Raw genomic sequence first — 19,062 nt, 5'->3', positions numbered from 1 at the left:
TCAGGTTTTGTGTCTGTATCCATCCTTTCTCCCAAGAAATATTTTGGTGGAAGATGTGAAGATTTATTTGGTGGTGGTAATTATAATTGTCAGTTGTAATTTTGCGTTCCTCCTAACCTAGTCTTTCTTCATTGGGTCATGTGTTTATCATGCAGAAAGAAAACCTTGTACTTCCTTCAGAGTTGATTGATCATACATGATCATACAAAGCTGGAAAAAAACATAATCAGCCAAAAGATGAGTTTTTCCACAAAGCTCTTATAATTGCTCTAAGTTCTTATTTACTTTATAATATAAGGCTGTTAATGTGTCTGAAAACATATGACCCTGCCATACTAACAGTTTTAATACTAATAGTGCTCTGTATTAAAGAAGTTATAGCCTCTAGAGTTTGAAGATTAAACAGTCTCAACAACTATATTTTTCTCCAACAGTGAAATCAAGAATGCTGTTGTCGGTCAGAGATGATCAAGAAGAAATGTTAAGTGAGGATGTCCGTGCCTTTTATCCATGGGATCGCTCATGGTGCTACTCCGGACATCGGGCAGAGGAAGAACATGGCGAGACCAACAAGCCAGCAATCAACAACGCTGCTCCTGAGGGGAACTACGCACGCCAAGAGGAAGTCGAGGCTGAAGCTTCACAGAGTCCAGACATGCCCATTCTCTCCCTGCCTCGGTCCAGCATTAGCCGAGCCAATGAAACGCATGATGAAGATTACCAGGCTATAATGCATCCCGATATCGCTGTAGCTCCGGTTGACCTTCGGTCTTACGAGCCCAGAGGCAATCTCACTGCCGAAATGGAGACTGCCTGAATAAGAACTTTCGTAATAACTGCAGTAGTTAATTACTGCCAAGGACTGATGTATGTAGCATTTACATACCCAATTTGTCTCATAAAGGTGGAGGGCTCGTTTATCCTTGAGAGGACCAAAATGATGGCATCTAACGAATGTTATGTATTCATACACTTCATCTTCAATTATTTAATGAAGCTGTACTATGCTATGAACCATGAGCATTCACTGGGCATTCGCAATGTCGGAGTATACTAGAATGTTTTAGTGGCATTTAGAAAATATTTGGAAAAAAAGATCTGTTCCTTTTTAAAAGGTAGATTCAGTACTTTCAAAATTGTCCACTTGTTAACATTTATTTATTTAAGAAATCCAAACAGTTCAAACATAATTATTTGCAATTTATTCTACATACATAGTATGGAACTGTTTTGATTGGGCAAGAGTCAACAGTATATGGGAGTCTCGTTCCATGAGTGTGGACCAAAGGGAGATAACCAGATATATTGTTGATCAGTCATATTTTCCTTACTAAACATCGCTCATGTCATTGGCGTTTTAAGAAATATCATGGTCAACTTTTACCCAGCATGCATCCTAGTTTATAGAAATACTCACATCGTGGTAAGAATGTTATGAACAAACTTCATCCACATTTTCATTTTTTTAAATCGCTAATCATGGCAAATATTACATTTTTAGTTTCATTTCATTCTCGTCCATTACTTCCAGAGAATGAAGCATTTGTTTTTGTTTATTTGTGACAGAATGTCACAGTCACAATGTGCTAGTAATGGAATCAAGTATTAGGGCTTGATTCCTTGGAAACCAAATTTGATAATATTATTTTTGAATGTTTTTGTACATAGTATGAATCTGTGATTTGAAGGGTAGACAGTTAGATACCCTGTCAGTGTGAGGGGTTCTTGAGGGAATATGCACATATAAATAACTGTACTCAAAGTTCCCCTTGTATAGCTGGGCTGGGGATCCCTGCCGTGGGACTCAGTTGTGCTGTCGGAAAAAACCTAGTCAGTGTAAATATTTACATCTCTTAGACAAAGACAGAGAAATATTTTTGTTGACCATTTTCTGGTTGTGGGAATATCTGCAAGGGCCAAATTAATGGTACATATGCCTGTTGTTGATTATATCTCCAAATGAAATTCTCATTGTTTTACAGAAATCTGTAAAATGACTCCAAATCATAAAAATAAATAAATATATATATATATACATATATAAAAAAAAATTCTATGTCAGTTTTGTTTTGTTGGATGAAATAGCCTTCTGTAGGTCAATGTTGACATACGAAGTCGTCATGTGTTGATTATAAACTTCTAGTGTTGCACAGGAAAAACTAAGTCTGTATTTTCACATTAAGGTGCACTGAAAGGATCGCAATGTTCCATATATTTTACATATACCAGATCCCTATATTTTATACTTATTATGTATATTATAGCGCTTCATTCCATTTATATGTCATACTGTACATACCATTCTGACATACCATTCACTATATTTGACCTTGACATATACCACAGACCTAAATGCCATCTACATAGCATATACCACAACACTATGTTCCATCTAGAGAGCATATGCCATGACTCTGTATTCCAGCTGTACATTTACCACAATACTAAACTCCATCTACAGAGCACATATTACAAAACTATATTCCATCTACAGAGAATATGGTTGTTATGAAAGGCAACTATGCTTGTCTTAAGACGTGACTGACGGGAACAGGTGGTCAGGCTTGCTGACTTGGTTCACACGTCATCGGTTCCCAATTGCGCAGGTCGATGTTGTTGATCACTGGATTGTCAGGTCCAGACTCGATTATTTACAGACCGCTGCCATATAGCTGGAATATTGTTGAGTGGGGCATAAAACTAAACTCACTGACTATAGAGAATATACTATATTCCATCTATGCATCATACTCCAAAGCACTTTATTCCATGTACTTTACATATACCACTTTATTACATACTCATGTAAACTTGGATAGTAATACAGAGGTGAAATACGGATGATCAAATCCCGTATTACACCCCAGATACCATATTGAACACTTGCTTTCTCCAAAGCTCATTAAAACAGATCAATGTGAGATAAGAGAATGTATAACAGAGAAAGCCATACTAGTGCATTTGGATGTTTAGCATTGCAGCCAAATGCACTAGTATGACATTCTAGATACATATGTATTCCATCTCTGCATTGTTTGTTATAATCATGTCATATATCACCATATACCACAGCAATTTATTCCATCTTCATGACCTATACAACATCCAGGTCATATATTTAAACGACATTCATGGTAGCATTGTTGTCATGTACATCATGGCACCACATCCACAAACTGTCAAGGGGAGCAGCTAGTACTGTTTCATCTAATCATCCCCTGCACCAGATGGTGCTACAAAAACTTACTTCTTCAAGGACTTACACGTACATAAACCATCCAGCTGTTACTGTTGACGCACATAGCTGTACTGAAGTTAACAAACCAACGCATCGAGCACAGTCACCAGAACTGATAAGTAATCGATTGTGAAAGGCTTCTAGTAGCTGCTACAGTGCAGTTTGTTATCCTCACAGCTGGTATAGGCTGTCCGTGACCAACCGTCAGCTTAGACACAGCGTGTAGACATCCAGTGTTAACTGAAAATGGGAGTCTGTACTGTTAAACATTACAAATATCTATGCAACATGATATTTAGTTTCACTTCTGAGTGAGTTCGTTCAGTTTTGCGCTGCTTTTAGCGATGTTCTAGCATTATCATGATGTTGGACACCAGAAAAGGGGATCTTCAGCAGGATGAGCAAACACTTTAACCACAGGGCTACCCCACTGTCCCTTTTCACCATAGAAAAAGTGTTTCAAAGCATGTAACCATAGACACGAGCCTTAATCAAGCACCATCTGAATCTAAGGGCTGTTCTTAAAATACTGGCCCAAACAGGTGATTATACCCAAGCATATTGACAGACATGTTTCACACAATGTCAAAAACTAGGAGTTGCATGTTCACTTGCACTTCCCAAACATGTTTGTAAATTTCACAAATGCTGTACATATACTACTGATCTTAAGGAAGAATCAAAAGTCAAAATTCTTTACATGACAAGATTTTCACAAAATACAGGAATGTAAGTTACTGGCATGAGTCCCATGTCAAAGACCTGTGGATTGGAAGACTTTGCACATCCTTTTTCCCATGAGACGTAATTGTTACACAACTGCAGCAATTCACCAAGTCTTACAGTGGCGCCAACATCAGCAGTGGAGAGTGGGAGATCAACTGTGTACACAGTCAGTCAGGGATTCCTGTCATGGAATGGTCTCTGAGAGTAAACCCTAACATTAGGACATAGCGAAGGGTTCATTGATGAAGGATGAAGGCCCCATATTCTATATGATATGGCTGGTGTATCACTAGGAGACGATCTATACAGCTAACACATTTGGTTGTGGCTCAGTTAGTGTTGGCATAGCAGTGAAGGATACCACTGTTGTGCCACAATTTGATAACCATCCCCATGCAAATTATCCTGTATTTGTGGATGTCAATTTGGTTCTCAAGAAATCATGCCCATTTGCAGACTTCAATTGAAACATTATTTTGGCCCACAAGGAAACCAAAAAGAATCCTAACAAACATCTTTGATGATAAGTATGAGCTAGAGATCCCCTGTTCAAAATCTGTGCAAATGCAGACTCTCCATGACGAATGTGGGAGGATTATGGTGTGACTAGTAGATGTGACTATGCAAAGTACGGATGTGGTTTAAAAATATAACAATTGTTTACTGTGGATTGGTGGCATAGTCACTGTTGTTGACATTTTTGTGTATTCCCCTCTGATTTTAAGAAGATTGTACCCAAATCACAAGTGATTCTTCAAACTTGAAACAAGCCACTACATACACCAGCCTGGCAAGTACAAAGTACAAGTTTATATGTGCAAAATCTTTCGTACCACAGAGAAAATTACCAAGGTTAAATATCTGCAGAATAACAACCCTTTGGTGCATATTGAAACTGAGAATTCAATCCTAAATGAATTCATATTTTCTGAGTTAACATAATCTGGCTCCATATGTGCATACTAGTAATGCAAGGCCCTTTTCTGTTGTCCTCAATTGGATTACACCAATACTGACGACACCTAGTGATCAATATTTCAGGCAGGGACCACCAGGTTTACAGCAAACAACTAGTCCAGGGAGATATATATATATTGGTAATCAACAGTAACCTGTAGCTGTCAAACCAGGAACAGCTTGAATGGAGAGACTGGGAATGCAGGATGTGTTCTGCCAACATTGGTGGTTTACCATCGAGGACTGTGTCACACCATGTTGAAATAGTCAAGCTGCCCCTGTCGCCTAGTGGATTGAGCATCTGTCAAAGGAGCAGTAAAAGATGAGCGGTTCAATTCAGGGGTGGTGCGTTAGGTTCTTGGGTAAAGCCATCACTCATCACGCTGAAGGCCTGGGTTCTATTCCCCACATGGGTAAAATGTGTGAAGCCCTTTTCTGGCGTCCACTGCAGTGACACTGCTAAAAAAGGTGCAGAACCGTACTCACTCACTTCAGTCATGTTCACAATGAAAACACTTTGATAAGTGGATAGAGTGTCTGCCTTGACAGCAGTGGTCTGGCGTTTCAAACCCAGGGTGTGTCATATCAAAAGATCGCACATAGTATTTAAGTGTGTCCATAATGAAATATAAAAGTATTGCTCCATGATCTTATGACAGCAGAAAAGGCAGTCAAACCAGCCAACGGATAGTATTGATTTCCTGTGGGGTTATTTGGCATTACCTGGATTAAACAAGCACTGGTCAGGTGACCAAAATAGTTACATACAAACACTATGAATAATCATTCCCCCTAAACATGTCAAATTCCATTCAGAAATGGGCTTAACACACTGTGCCAATGTGGGCAATCAAACCTTGGGAATCAAACCTGGGTCTTTGGCTACCCCCATTGCACTTTAACATACATTAGTTGTAGTTGTCTTTGTGGTTTGAACAAGTAGGTCCCGGTCTGATGGTGAGAGATTTCTCAGTATTTATCTGGCATTTAACCCTAATAACAAATCCTGTTACCTTGTTGGGTTTAGATCAGTACAAACCTCATGAAACTTGAAACACAAAATCAAAACACTAGTAAAACCTCCAAAATGTTTAAATTCAGAGTTGTAACATCAGTTTATTATTGACCTTACACACTGCATTGTGTCTGCTGAAAGGGAAATGTGTATACATTGTACTGCTAGTGATAACAGCCATATACTACCCATCCAGCATCCTTGATATCTCCAGGGTATGTGTTCCGATAAATTGCTACTATACTCTGGATGCATCTACAACTGACGAATTTATTACCTCCCTTGGCTGGCCTGTTATCAAATCAGGTGTCAACTCAGGGAAGGTGAACGTACCAATCACAAATCACTTTCGCTTCTAAAATTATCGAACTGATGAAACTTGGCAACACAAATGATGCAAAGGTACACTGAAAAAGGTAGAAGGAGTTCTTGAATATTTTGTGAAAGTTTCGGATCAGTCATATTGTATATGATCTCCCCTAATATGAGGCGCACTGCAAACAAAACCTTCGCAGCTGCAACCACTGTCTTTGTTGACACAAGCTGTAACGGTGGCTTAGCTGATTGGCTACTGTGAGAATGAGGAGCCAGTAAATGGAGACAATAAAATTATCGGGCTGAGCTGTAACTGTATCCAGGGCATAGGGGAGATTTATTGGAACATATACCCTGGGTATACTGGGTATGCAGCCGAAGCATATACTCTTTATACCCTGTTCCACCTCTCCATCCTCCCTCGATGTATTCCCACTCCTAGATGTCCATTCTCACCAGCATCCCTCTCGGTTTACTAAATAACATCTGCCAACCATGAATGTCACACAAAAAACACAACAATGAAATCTTTGCAGAGGTTTATTTTTGTGAGGGATGGTTCTTACTGTGATTGAAACATATGGTCACCATGGCAACAAGAACCAGGTGACCGAGGCCAGTGAGAAGCAGTTTGGCACATTCAGATAGGTGAAGTGTATCATTGGAGGAAGGCAAACACTGTGATGGTCATCCTAGTGCAAGAATACTTGTGTTCCTCACACGATGGGTGAGCTTCAGTACATAACACATTCAGTGCATCTCCATAACTCTCTTATAAAATCTCTCAAAGAAATAATCACCCATGACATTACAATGGGCATAAAAGATAACAAAATGTTCTCCTTTAATCTTGAACTGTGTCTCCCACTTGCATAAAAGACACACTGTCATGAAAAAATATTTCAGTACCAGTATATAAACAATTTTATGTTTGCTTACTTTTAAGTTTGTAATTCTGAATACAAATCACAACCATTGGTGTGTGTGTGTGTATCAAGGCTGTGATCTTAAGATTACTGGAAATAGCTCAACACATGGCACTGAGATGATAATAGCCTCCATGCTTTATCACTGACTTATGATAGTGACAACATAACTTACTATCAAATCTGACAGCTGACTCATTACTGTCACAGAGCTAAAACCTCATGTATGAAACACAGCCCCAAGGAGACAAGAACAATTAATTTATCAACTGCAGAGTCACAAATGCTCTATTTTCAGAAGCTTGCATGAAAGTAAAGAGACTGTGCTCGTTCAACTGGCCTAGAGAATGTTTATTGTATTATGCAAAACATTAATACTTTATGGTCAAATATGGGAGTCATATAAATCCTTCTAATATTGTCGAAATTGAATATTGCAACATATAAATTAACTCATTTCATTGGTTCTGAATACACACAATTTTAGTTTCAGATGTCTAATCAAGAAATTTGTGAAAGAGTAAAGTTGTGATATTATCAAACATGGTGAGTACACAGGAATATTACAAATCCGATTAAATGTTGCTGCAATATCATATTTAGATGAAAAAATAATGTAATAAATACAAAATAGTTACATATGATATTCTGTGCCTCATGGAAATGTCAATTGCTCTGTACATTGTGGATACATCCAATCAAAAACCAGGACACATATGATTGAACCATCATTATCAACAATCATCCAATCAGATGTCAGGAGACAAAAGGCTAAGCAACATGCAAGGGGTCACCATGGTACCAGCCCTAGATCTCAGACGGGTGACATATGATTGGTAGCATTCATTATTTCTGTATGCTGATTGGATAACTGTGGACCAATCACTGTTGAGGTCATGGCTAGTGACAAGTGCATGACTGTTTACCCAGCCAAATATGGAAGTGTAATAACAAAGTGTCAATCATTCCAGATGATTGACAGCCACCATCACATTATAGATCATATATCACAAAGTATAAGTACACATAAACAAGCACACATTTGTCTCAGTTCACACATTCAACCCTTCTGTAAATCCACTGTGTAGACAATCATAAAATGTAATAAAAACCCAAATCATTAATTAAACCAAACAGAAACCAACCTGTGTTATATCTAATTTAAGTGACCAATTATCAAAAATGTCCCAAAATTTTTACCAATATTGTTATCTGCCAAATCCTTGAAGCCTTTCATCAGGATTTTGTATCCAATAACAAGCTTTTCAAGCTTAGTAAAGCATCATGAAATTATTGTATCAATTCAATTACATATTGCATGAATTAGACAAAAAATCTATAAATTTTTTTGTAAACAATGAAATATCTAACAGGAATACAAAGAATAATTTGAAAATTATTTCTGATTTGATTTCAGACAGAACTATAATCTACTACTGCAGGTTGAAGGCTAATAAGTTGGGTGACAAACATTTTGGCTATATTACACTTGAAGAGGCACTTGGTAGTGGTAAAATCATTATTCGGACATTGACAGTGCACTGTGTATGTATTGATAAAGAGTCAGGAACAGTCTTCATGAAGTCATGGACATTTCAGACAGAGAGCTGCCTTATAATATTACTTGGGGTGGGAATATGGCTTGCACACATGACTAATGCCAGATGCCGGTACCTGACAACACTAATCTAGAGGTGAAGCTCCATAAATACATCAGCATATGAAAGAAAGTGTGATGCCTCATTGAATAGATCGATTCTGTAATTGATGACAAACCAATCTTCTGGTTGTCAGTTATGATATGCAATAAGTATAATATACAGTACATCTCTCAATGCTTCAACAAACTGAACATTTGCTAAACTTACAAGTAGGATTTAAAATGAAAGTCAGCTGTTGCCAGAACACTTAATAAAAAACTTTTTAAACTATGATAAAATGTTTTGATCTTTCAGTATTGAAACACTGTTGAAATTGAATAAAACGATTCTCCACAAAGGGCTGACATAGCTTGAATAGTGGTTTCCAATCTGATGCTCACATCTTCATTTATGCTGAGTCAGCTCTTTCAATCTAACAGGAAAAAATATAAGAAAAACAAGAAAACAAAGGACCTGAGAAAAAAATAATAAAAGCTAAAATTTGAATCTGTTTCAAATTTAAACATGAATGAGAAACGGTATGATAAAAATGCCAAGCATGTTTTGAAATTATTTTTTTCAAAGAACTGACTGTTACAGATTATAAATAACATGAATAAATATCAACAAACAACCATCTGAATTCACACCCACATCACTGCTCCAAGGAAAGATATGGAATGTCTGTTGAACACGTCTTCCACTGACACCCAAAACACAGTTGCACAAGATGCACATGATACAAAATAAAACACACAACAGGCAACTGTACAGTTAAAAAAAAAACAGAAAAAAAAGATAAATGCCAATCAAAGTCTATGTTATATGAACCCCATCAAGGGGCAACAAGGAATTTGACTGGTTCTCTAAATGTAGGCTGATGGAAAAATATATTGCATATGGAACAGTGTTTTTTATATGGTCCACGTGTAGGCAATCACAGTTGAAAAAGGCAGGATCACGTGATCCCACCAAATATGTACTTACTCCAATGAACCTGCGTTCACCTGTATCTAAGAACAAGCTGTCGGAACACCAGTTGAGAATTTGATCACTTGTCCGCACGCACACATAACACAGGAAGAGCAGGATGCTCCACCAATCATAGCAGGTTTGGTTGCCATCTTTGGTTGAATGACCTTGTTGTCATGGTGATGGGGTCATAACCTTGATAACGGAGGTCAAATAATGAAGGTCATACTGCTGTTTCCTGATCCTCAGACACTACTAACTGGAAGTGTTCTTGGTCTGAAACATGTCATTATTTCACATATATCCTCCAATGTCTTCATAATCTTTGGCTATGTCAGCTAGCAAGTATACTGTTAATTAGTGTTCATTAGTAACACTTGTAGAAGTTCTGAAACTTATCACATGTAAGGCAAATATTTGAAATATCATCACTTACAGGCTCTACGAATCTTAACTATGACATACCTGAACTCCAAAAGATGAACCAGTTTTCTGTTATGTATGTACTGTAATAGGCAATAGACCCATACAGATTTACAAAATACATTGAGGCATTATCTCTCTTTGAGCGTTGGTTGTTTAATATGACACTAAGCTTACTTCATTTTCCCACTTGACATCGACTTTTAATGAATGAGGTCTGGGTTAGACAATCCACTGACTGAACATGAACATCGATCTATGCAAATTGGATATGATGTCATGTGTCAACCAAGCCATTGAGCCTGATCATCCAATCCAGTTAGCTGCCTTGTAGGACAAGCATAGGTTTCTGTTCTAACCCAGATTTCAAGGGTGAGCTGGCACACTGAACAAAGATGGCAGCTAGTTATAGTTCTCAGGTTATGAAGCGGCCCACATGCTGAGACCAAGCAAATGTATCTTGTGCTCCAATGTTCTAAGTAGGCTCATACATGTAGCTCACACCAACTACAGCCAACCAATACCCAATGCAGTCAACAACTACTGGAGTAAACCAAAACTCATTGTAGCTAACAGATATTCATTTGCAGGCAACAAGTACACATTGCCATGATGATTTATTACTAGCATGGGGCGGTGGGGTAGCCTAGTGGTTAAAGCGTTCGCTCGTCATGCCGGAGACCCGGGTTCGATTCCCCACATGGGTACAATGTGTGAAGCCTATTTTCTGGTGTTCCCTGCCGTGATATTGCTGGAATATTGCTAAAAAGTGGCGTAAACTAAAACTCACTCACTCACTCACTATTACTAGCATGGGTTATTAAAATATTTTTCAAAAACATACATGCTGACAAGTACAACCTGGTCAGAGAATTGTGATACCTTGTGGGAGAGAGAGAGACAGAGATAGAGAGAGTGACTGATATCGTGAGCACCAGTAACCATTGTCTTGGTATGACGACACTTAATCAATCGAGTCCAATGCATTCAGCTGCGTCTCATCAACAGTGTATGCCGTAATCTATTCACATCCACAGGGTAAATATATACTGGACCAACTAAGTAAGGGATATTGGTATTTTTATGACTGATATTTTATCAGTGTGTCAATGAATAAATACCTCATTATTCATAATTTCAAAATTCACAAATATCCCTAACTACTTTTGTCCAGTATATAAAACACACATACATTCTAGATATAATGGTGCTAAATATCTGCTACTACAACCAAATGATCAGCCAAGGCTGCAACTTGTCCAGTTGAGAGTGCCACAGAATGTACATACAATAATCAGCTCAACAATTTGCACAACAGGAGTGTAAACAGGGAAAACAGAAAATAGACATTAATGGTTGAATCTTCAAACTAGCAACAAGCAGGGGATCAAGGAGTTCTAGGTCATTTAGCAAGATGACTTGTCACACGTTCCCTAGTTCTGGGTCAGTCAGCATGATGTCTTGTCATCTATTCTCTAGTTCTGGGTCATTCAGCAAGATATCCTGTCATCTGTTCTCTAGGTCTAGGTTATTCAGCAAGATGCCTTGTCATCTGTTCTCTAGTTCTGGGTCATTCAGCAAGATGTCTTGTCTTTCATCTGTTCTCTAGTTCTGGGTCATTCAGTAAGATGTCTTGTCATCTGTTCTCTAGGTCTAGGTTATTCAGTAAGATGTCTCGTCATCTGTTCTCTAGTTCTCGGTCATTCAGCAAGATGTCTTGTCATCTGTTCTCTAGGTCTAGGTCATTCAGTAAGATGTCTCGTCATCTGTTCTCTAGTTCTAGGTCATTTAATAAGATGTCTTCTCATCTGTTCTCTAGGTCTAGGTTATTCAGTAAGATGTCCTGTCATCTGTTCTCTAGGTCTGGGTTATTCAGGAAGATGTCTTGTCATCTGTTCTCTAGGTCTGGGTCATTTAGTAAGATGTCTTGTCATCTGTTCTCTAGTTCTAGGTCATTTAATAAGATGTCTTCTCATCTGTTCTCTAGTTCTGGGTTATTCAGGAAGATGTCCTGTCATCTGTTCTCTAGTTCTGGGTCATTCAGTATGATGCCTTGTCATCTGTTCTCTAGTTCTGTGTCATTCAGTATGATGTCTTGTCATCTGTTCTCTAGTTCTGGGTCATTCAGTATGATGCCTTGTCATCTGTTCTCTAGTTCTGGGTCATTCAGTATGATGTCTTGTCATCTGTTCTCTAGTTCTAGGTCATTCAGTATGATGTCTTGTCATCTGTTCTCTAGTTCTGGGTCATTCAGTATGATGTCTTGTCATCTGTTCTCTAGTTCTAGGTCATTTAATAAGATGTCCTGTCATCTGTTCTCTAGGTCTAGGTTATTCAGCAAGATGCCTTGTCATCTGTTCTCTAGTTCTAGGTCATTCAGTATGATGTCTTGTCATCTGTTCTCTAGTTCTGGGTCATTCAGTATGATGTCTTGTCATCTGTTCTCTAGGTCTAGGTCATTCAGTATGATGTCTTGTCATCTGTTCTCTAGTTCTGGGTCATTCAGTAAGATGTCCTGTCATCTGTTCTCTAGGTCTAGGTTATTCAGCAAGATGCCTTGTCATCTGTTCTCTAGTTCTGGGTCATTCAGTATGATGCCTTGTCATCTGTTCTCTAGTTCTGGGTCATTCAGTATGATGTCTTGTCATCTGTTCTCTAGTTCTGGGTCATTCAGTAAGATGTCTTGTCATCTGTTCTCTAGTTCTGGGTCATTTAGCAAGATGTCTTGTCATCTGTTCTCTAGGTCTGGGTCATTCAGTAAGATGTCTCGTCATCTGTTCTCTAGTTCTGGGTTATTCAGGAAGATGTCCTGTCATCTGTTCTCTAGGTCTAGGTTATTCAGCAAGATGTCTTGTCATCAGTTCTCTAGTTTTGGGTCATTCAGCAAGATGTCTTGTCATCTGTTCTCTAGTTCTAGGTCATTCAGTACGATGCCTTGTCATCTGTTCTCTAGTTCTAGGTCATTTAATAAGATGTCTTCTCATCTGTTCTCTAGGTCTAGGTTATTCAGTAAGATGTCTCGTCATCTGTTCTCTGGGTCTGGGTTATTCAGGAAGATGTCTCGTCATCTGTTCTCTAGTTCTGGGTAGGCCAGCAAGATATCTTGTCATCTGTTCTCTAGTTCTAGGTCATTCAGCAAGATGTCTTATATCTGTTCTCAAGTTCCGGGTCATTCAGGAAGATGTCTTGTCAGTCAGCGCGTGAAGGCAACAGAAGAGTGCGGAGTGAGAACACTTACTTACTCTGGAGGTAGGCTGCCAGGTCCTTATCCTCTGCCTTCTGGGCCTGCTGCTGTGGTGTATTGCCCTGTTAAGAGTGTGTGAGTGAGTCATGTTATCATCAATATAGTTAATAACATCTTGAATTCTACAAAGACAGAGACATTTTAGAATAGAAATGGCTCTAGTAACATCAGTGTCTTGTACGTGAGTGTGCAAGAATAAAAGTTTTGGTGCAGGAAATTTTCAGTACAAACCTGAATCATTTCAACATGTATTGTTTTGTTTTTTTGTACGTGTCTGTTTTCAGATGCTTTTTGAAATTAGGTAGATCAAAATCTGTGTGACAAAAACATGAACACAAGATAATATTTTTTTGTATGTTTATTATTTCTTTTGGCTTGAAGAACGGAGATTTCTGCATTAATGTGAACACTGAATATACATGAACATTCTTTCCTCACATATTTTGAATTGGTTGAGTGGACCATGTCTCTAACCCTGAACCATCAGTGGAGGCTGTGACTCACTTGATAGTCTGTTCTGGTGAGGGAGGCACCTGTGTCCACCAATCTAACCCTGAACTGTCAGTGGAAGCTGTAACTCACCTGATAGTCTGTTCTGGTGAGGGAGGCACTTGTGTCCCCCAATCTCACCTTTATCTGTCAGTGGAAGCTGTAACTCACCTGATAGTCTGTTCTGGTGAGGGAGGCACCTGTGACCACCAATCTAACCCTTTACTGTCAGTGGAAGCTGTAACTCACTTGACAGTCTGTTCTGGTGAGGGAGGCACCTGTGACCACCAATCTAACCCTTTACTGTCAGTGGAAGCTGTAACTCACCTGATAGTCTGTTCTGGTGAGGGAGGCACCTGTGACCACCAATCTAACCCTTAACTGTCAGTGGAAGCTGTAACTCACCTGATAGTCTGTTCTGGTGAGGGAGGCACCTGCGTCCACCAACATGTGACATATAGTTCTCCGCTGGTACCATGCTGCCTTGTGGAGGGCAGTCTGACCTCTGGAACAGTCAACCAATGAACATCTCATTCTGGTCAAGCATTTGATTACACTATGATTTATGTGTCAGTGTAACAAAGCATTTGATTGGTATTTTAGATGTTGATGAATGATGAAAAGTATACAGTGGAAGCTGTCAAAAACGGCATCTGTATAATCCAGCAAGTTGTCAACACCAGCATAAAATCCAAGTCCCTTCCTTGGCTTGTACATTTATCATCAGCTCTGCAATCTGGCGCATTGTCTAAAACGGATTATTCCCTCTGTCCAAATGAATGACGGATTATAGAGCTTCCACTGTAATACTTTATGTATAACAACTTTTTTATTTCATTATGATGGTACATTTCTGTGTAGTTCCTTGTTGTCAAGCAAGAGTAAAGTAATACAGCACAGATCAAACTTATGTACCTGTTACATAGTTCATGCAACAAAGCCCGTAGCAATTAGCCAGGTGGTACAGTTGCTATACTTAATCACATGTAGGCGAGACTTAACACCTTAGATGACGTGGTCAAAATATCTGGTTCATGATCAATGTTCCTCATTCAAAATTTCAATCATTAAAGGTTACTGATAGTAATATATAATTAACTGTGTTTAAGTTTGATATAACTGTACACATTTTGACTAAGACATACAGACATATGTCAGGTAAAAAATGCAGAGCAGTTTGTCCATTTTGGACACAACAGTTCATGAAAGTTTCAAAGGAGAATGAACATAAAGACAGACTTGAAAAACTGATTTCATATCTGATGGTGAAAGATTCTACATAGGTAAAAACTGAACATATCCATGACAAACATGTAGTCATATGAGCTAAACATATCTGCATTTGCACATGGCCACTCACTTCTCATGGTCAAGCATATCTAATATCACAGGTGGTGCTGAAACAAAAACAGAAAAGAAATCAGTTGCATGGCAAACTCCTGAACACACAAGCCATATTCTTTCAAAACTGTGAAGTCATGGATTTCAAAGGATCATAACTGGATAAAAGAATTCGAAGTACATACTAAAATTATTTTTTGTATGATGTAAACAATATCTATTGTCTATAAGTGATACTTAAAGTGGTTCATAAAAGGTTTCGCATGATGACATTACCATTATCAATCAAGAATTTGACGATTCCTTTGTGACCAAATCGGGCTGCATGATGAAGTGCTGTCATCCCATACTGGTCAGTGGCAAGGAGCTCTCCGCCACGCTGGTATATCTCCACCAACTGCAACATCAACACAAGTACTTGCATTACAGAGTTACAGCCCCCTCTGTCAATTCACTTTGAATCATGTTGGGTTTTTTGTATGTTGTAAATGTGTCAACCAAGTCAGCGAGCCTGACCACCTGACTCCATTAGTTGCCTCTTACGACAAGCACAGTCGCCTTTTATGGCAAGCATGGGATGCCGAAGGCCTATTCTACCAACCCCCCCCCCCCATTTTGAGATTTGGGTCATGCGTGTATATTTCCATGCAGTCATGAGAACTCCCGTTTACAATGATACAAATGTCTAAAGTTCGCATTCTCTTGCCATACTGGTTGTTCTAACGAGGCAAGTTGTCATATGCAAATCAAAGATTCTTGACTGGTTGAACCTGGTTACTTCTCTGGTATGAGCAAGACATCAGATGCTTGAATGATACATTTTACAGGTTTGGTTTTACGAGAAATATTACTCTAAAAATACTTCATTTTTGCCACAAGTGTAACATTAGGTAAAAAATCAAACAAAAAAAATGGAAACATCAAACCTAGCTCAATATGGTGTGATCACATGACCTACCTTCTGAATCTCCCCTCGCTTAGAGGCATCAATGAGAGCTGAAAGTGAAATAAAATCACTGAAATGAAAAAAAGAAACAAAACCAAAAAAAAAACCCTAAGAAAAAAACAACAGCAAATCCAAAGAACCCGTTTGACCTACAGACAAAATCTAATAATTGCTACAAAACCAAATTTTGCATGGTCACATGAAATCAACCTAATTTTGTTTCATAATTTTGGAAAGCAAAATAAGGAAGTGTTTAACAAATAATCATTGTTTAGTTGGGTGACCATTTGCTGGGGGAACAGTCAGGTATTCCACAAGCGTGTGGAGTGAAATTTCAATGTCATATGTGCAACTCACCCTGCACCCTAAACACCCCATCCCATCCCTTGTTGCAATTATTATATTTTATGTTAGTGAGCAATTCATCAGTCTCAAATGAAATCAAACATACTGCAGCCTTCCTTTTTAAACAAACTGTTCAAGGCATCTATGCACACAGTCAACTGATTTGATTAATGTGATGGACAAATCGATGATATGATTGAAGTATCTTACCTTAGAAAGAAAATCGTGAATAAATATTTTTATGGGCGCTTTTGAGACACTAGAATCATGTGCAGTATTTATAGTAGTCATAACACATAAAAATAAATTAATCCAGTAGTCTATGAATCTGATTTACATTTGTCTAGCGGTGAGATGGTGTGGGCCCTGCCCTCTGTGGCCGCGGTGGCGCTCGACACCGTCGTGAAGTGTATGTGCTTTGCCTCCGCCACAGGGGAGTTGGGGGATCCTGGTTCTGAGCTAAAGAAACATCACTCATCATTAACACCACAGGTTGTTAAAAATAACCTGACTAAGACGAAAGACAGGATTTTTTACGCCAGTGAACAATTAAATGTCAAAAATATTAAAGTAAATCACATATGTTTCTGAAATTACAAGACATTACAAAAAGTGCTAAATATTAACATTTGACAAGCGTTAATGAAAGTAATTTTAAAAAGGAAATTACATAATTTGAAACAATTCGTTTAGGTTGTGTATTGAATATCTTGAAGTACATGAGAATATATAATACAAAAGTATATTGAAGCTTGCCACATCCATGCTGTTCAAGCTGAAACAAAGCCACAAACACCATGCATGCAGAACATGTCAGCAAAACACAGCCACACAGAAATGATAGAAAATGTACAAGGTCTCACTTCAGAAGATTAGGAGACAGTATACAGCAACACTAGAGAAACAGCATGTCAGAAAAGAAGGATCACACAAGCCTCGAACAAGTATTTGCGTGTCAAAATTTCCATGAAATTTTGCACTGGTTGTGAAGTTTGACTTTGAATCTTATTTCCTTTGAAACATTAAGTAAAACTTCATTCAGTTCTATGGATACAGAAAATTGTCCATAAGACAAATATTTGATTTATATGGGGAGCATTTAATCTCTTAAAGGTAACAACAAATAACAGGTTGAGGAAGGGACAGCTGTTTAATGAGCAAACTTTGTAGAAATTGTTACAAATGTCACGAAACAAGTGCCTATGATTGAGAATAAATGATTTCCATTCTTGTATTTATGAACTTACAACATATGGAATATAAAATCTGTTGGCACAGATGTCTTTAAGGATGATTGGAAGGGGTTTTTTTTAAAAGTGTTCACGTCTAAAATTAGAACAGCAATTATCTGAAAGGTTAAAGAATTGCTCAAAGACAATGTTTTTTTTTGAAAGATTTTGAAAACTTTCTTTCATCTCTCATTGCAACAGTTTGATAGTTATCAACCATTCAGATATATGCTATGAATTTTTCTTACCAATATCGCAAAGTTTATCGTTAACAGTTTTAATCATTTCTGATTGTCATAAAATGCTCCTACTTAACCTATTTTTCATAGCCATAGCAACATATTCCACATGCTGCTGTATTCTCTAACATTAAAGTAATTGTTGTTATTAAAAAGAGCTTCAAATCTTTTTCAGCAATAGAGTAATGTCTTTTTGGTGAGAGATGATTCTCTAATTCTGCTGACTGAGCATGTTTACGCCCCACAACCTGCATGCAGTAGGCCACGCTTACCCAAGCCAAGGCAGTGACATGTGCTGTTTATCAACCACCGGTATATATAACAAAATAAACACATGTGCGAGGACAGTCTGAAACTGAAGCAAATCACCCTCATCCCATCGCTGTGCATGTTTCTGTTTCTGAGTGAGTGAGATGGGTTTAGTCCGGTCAGTATTCCCATCATGTCAAGGCATATTGTATTGTGGGGGGAGGAAAGCCTGATGTTTTCATAGATTCTGAACACTGATGAAACCAGCATACAGAGATCAACATAATCCCGAGGTGATTTAGGACTTTGAAGCAGGAAGGTGTATGTAGTACCCAAGTCACAAAGTGATTTGGTCAAGGTGACAGTTAACATGAGAGCTATCTGGTAAATGAAGAGTGCCCCGAATGGAGAAAGATAAAAACAAAATGAGTGAGTTTGGCTTTTAGCAATATTCAGCAATATCAGAGCTTGGGACACAGAAATAACCTTCACATGTAATATGTTGGGAATTAGACATGGGCCTTCATTGCAAGTGAACACTTAAAAAAATAAAGGTTATTCCATTGTCCCAAAAACAAACTGAGTTATCTGGAGCATTTAAAAAGTTAAAAATAGAAACTAATGGACCATCAATGTTCCTTAATGTGTGACTCCGTCATGTACATACATGCTGGGTTTTTGAACCAAATAATATTTGTAACATTTGTTCTAGGTTTACATAAGACAGAACACTAAGTCTTTGTGGACTGGGAATCAGGTCTAAATCAA

At 38.2% G+C, this 19,062-nt stretch overlaps 2 protein-coding genes across 14 annotated transcripts in view; one reads left to right on the top strand and one right to left on the bottom strand.

The window, feature by feature from the left end:
• Positions 1-2,035, top strand: part of LOC137287192 (cyclic AMP-responsive element-binding protein 3-like protein 1) — a 35,257-nt gene extending 33,222 nt beyond the window's left edge. For all 4 annotated transcript variants that reach the window (XM_067819377.1, XM_067819376.1, XM_067819375.1 and 1 more), the window contains exon 10: positions 435-2,035. In XM_067819377.1, the coding sequence (XP_067675478.1) occupies positions 435-817 (383 nt within the window). In that variant the 3' untranslated portion in view covers positions 818-2,035. The remainder of the gene's footprint in view (positions 1-434) is intronic.
• Positions 2,036-6,778: 4,743 nt separating this feature from the next.
• Positions 6,779-19,062, bottom strand: part of LOC137287555 (diacylglycerol kinase zeta-like) — a 309,083-nt gene continuing 296,799 nt past the window's right edge. For 8 of the 10 annotated variants that reach the window (XM_067819919.1, XM_067819909.1, XM_067819912.1 and 5 more), the window contains 7 exons: positions 16,915-17,036; positions 16,245-16,282; positions 15,563-15,683; positions 15,306-15,342; positions 14,351-14,450; positions 13,455-13,518; positions 6,779-10,065 (listed from right to left, as the gene is read on the bottom strand). In XM_067819919.1, coding sequence (XP_067676020.1) covers positions 10,013-10,065; positions 13,455-13,518; positions 14,351-14,450; positions 15,306-15,342; positions 15,563-15,683; positions 16,245-16,282; positions 16,915-17,036 — 535 coding nt within the window. In that variant the 3' untranslated portion in view covers positions 6,779-10,012. Of the gene's footprint in view, positions 10,066-13,450; positions 13,519-14,350; positions 14,451-15,305; positions 15,343-15,562; positions 15,684-16,244; positions 16,283-16,914; positions 17,037-19,062 lie in introns of all 10 variants that reach the window. The other 2 variants (XM_067819918.1, XM_067819910.1) reach the window with 2 other exon arrangements.

The sequence above is a fragment of the Haliotis asinina genome, chromosome 6 (assembly GCF_037392515.1).
Source record: "Haliotis asinina isolate JCU_RB_2024 chromosome 6, JCU_Hal_asi_v2, whole genome shotgun sequence".
NCBI classification, from domain to species: domain Eukaryota; kingdom Metazoa; phylum Mollusca; class Gastropoda; order Lepetellida; family Haliotidae; genus Haliotis; species Haliotis asinina.
Note: the sequence above shows the minus strand (reverse complement) of the source record. Positions and strands in the feature narration are given on the sequence as shown.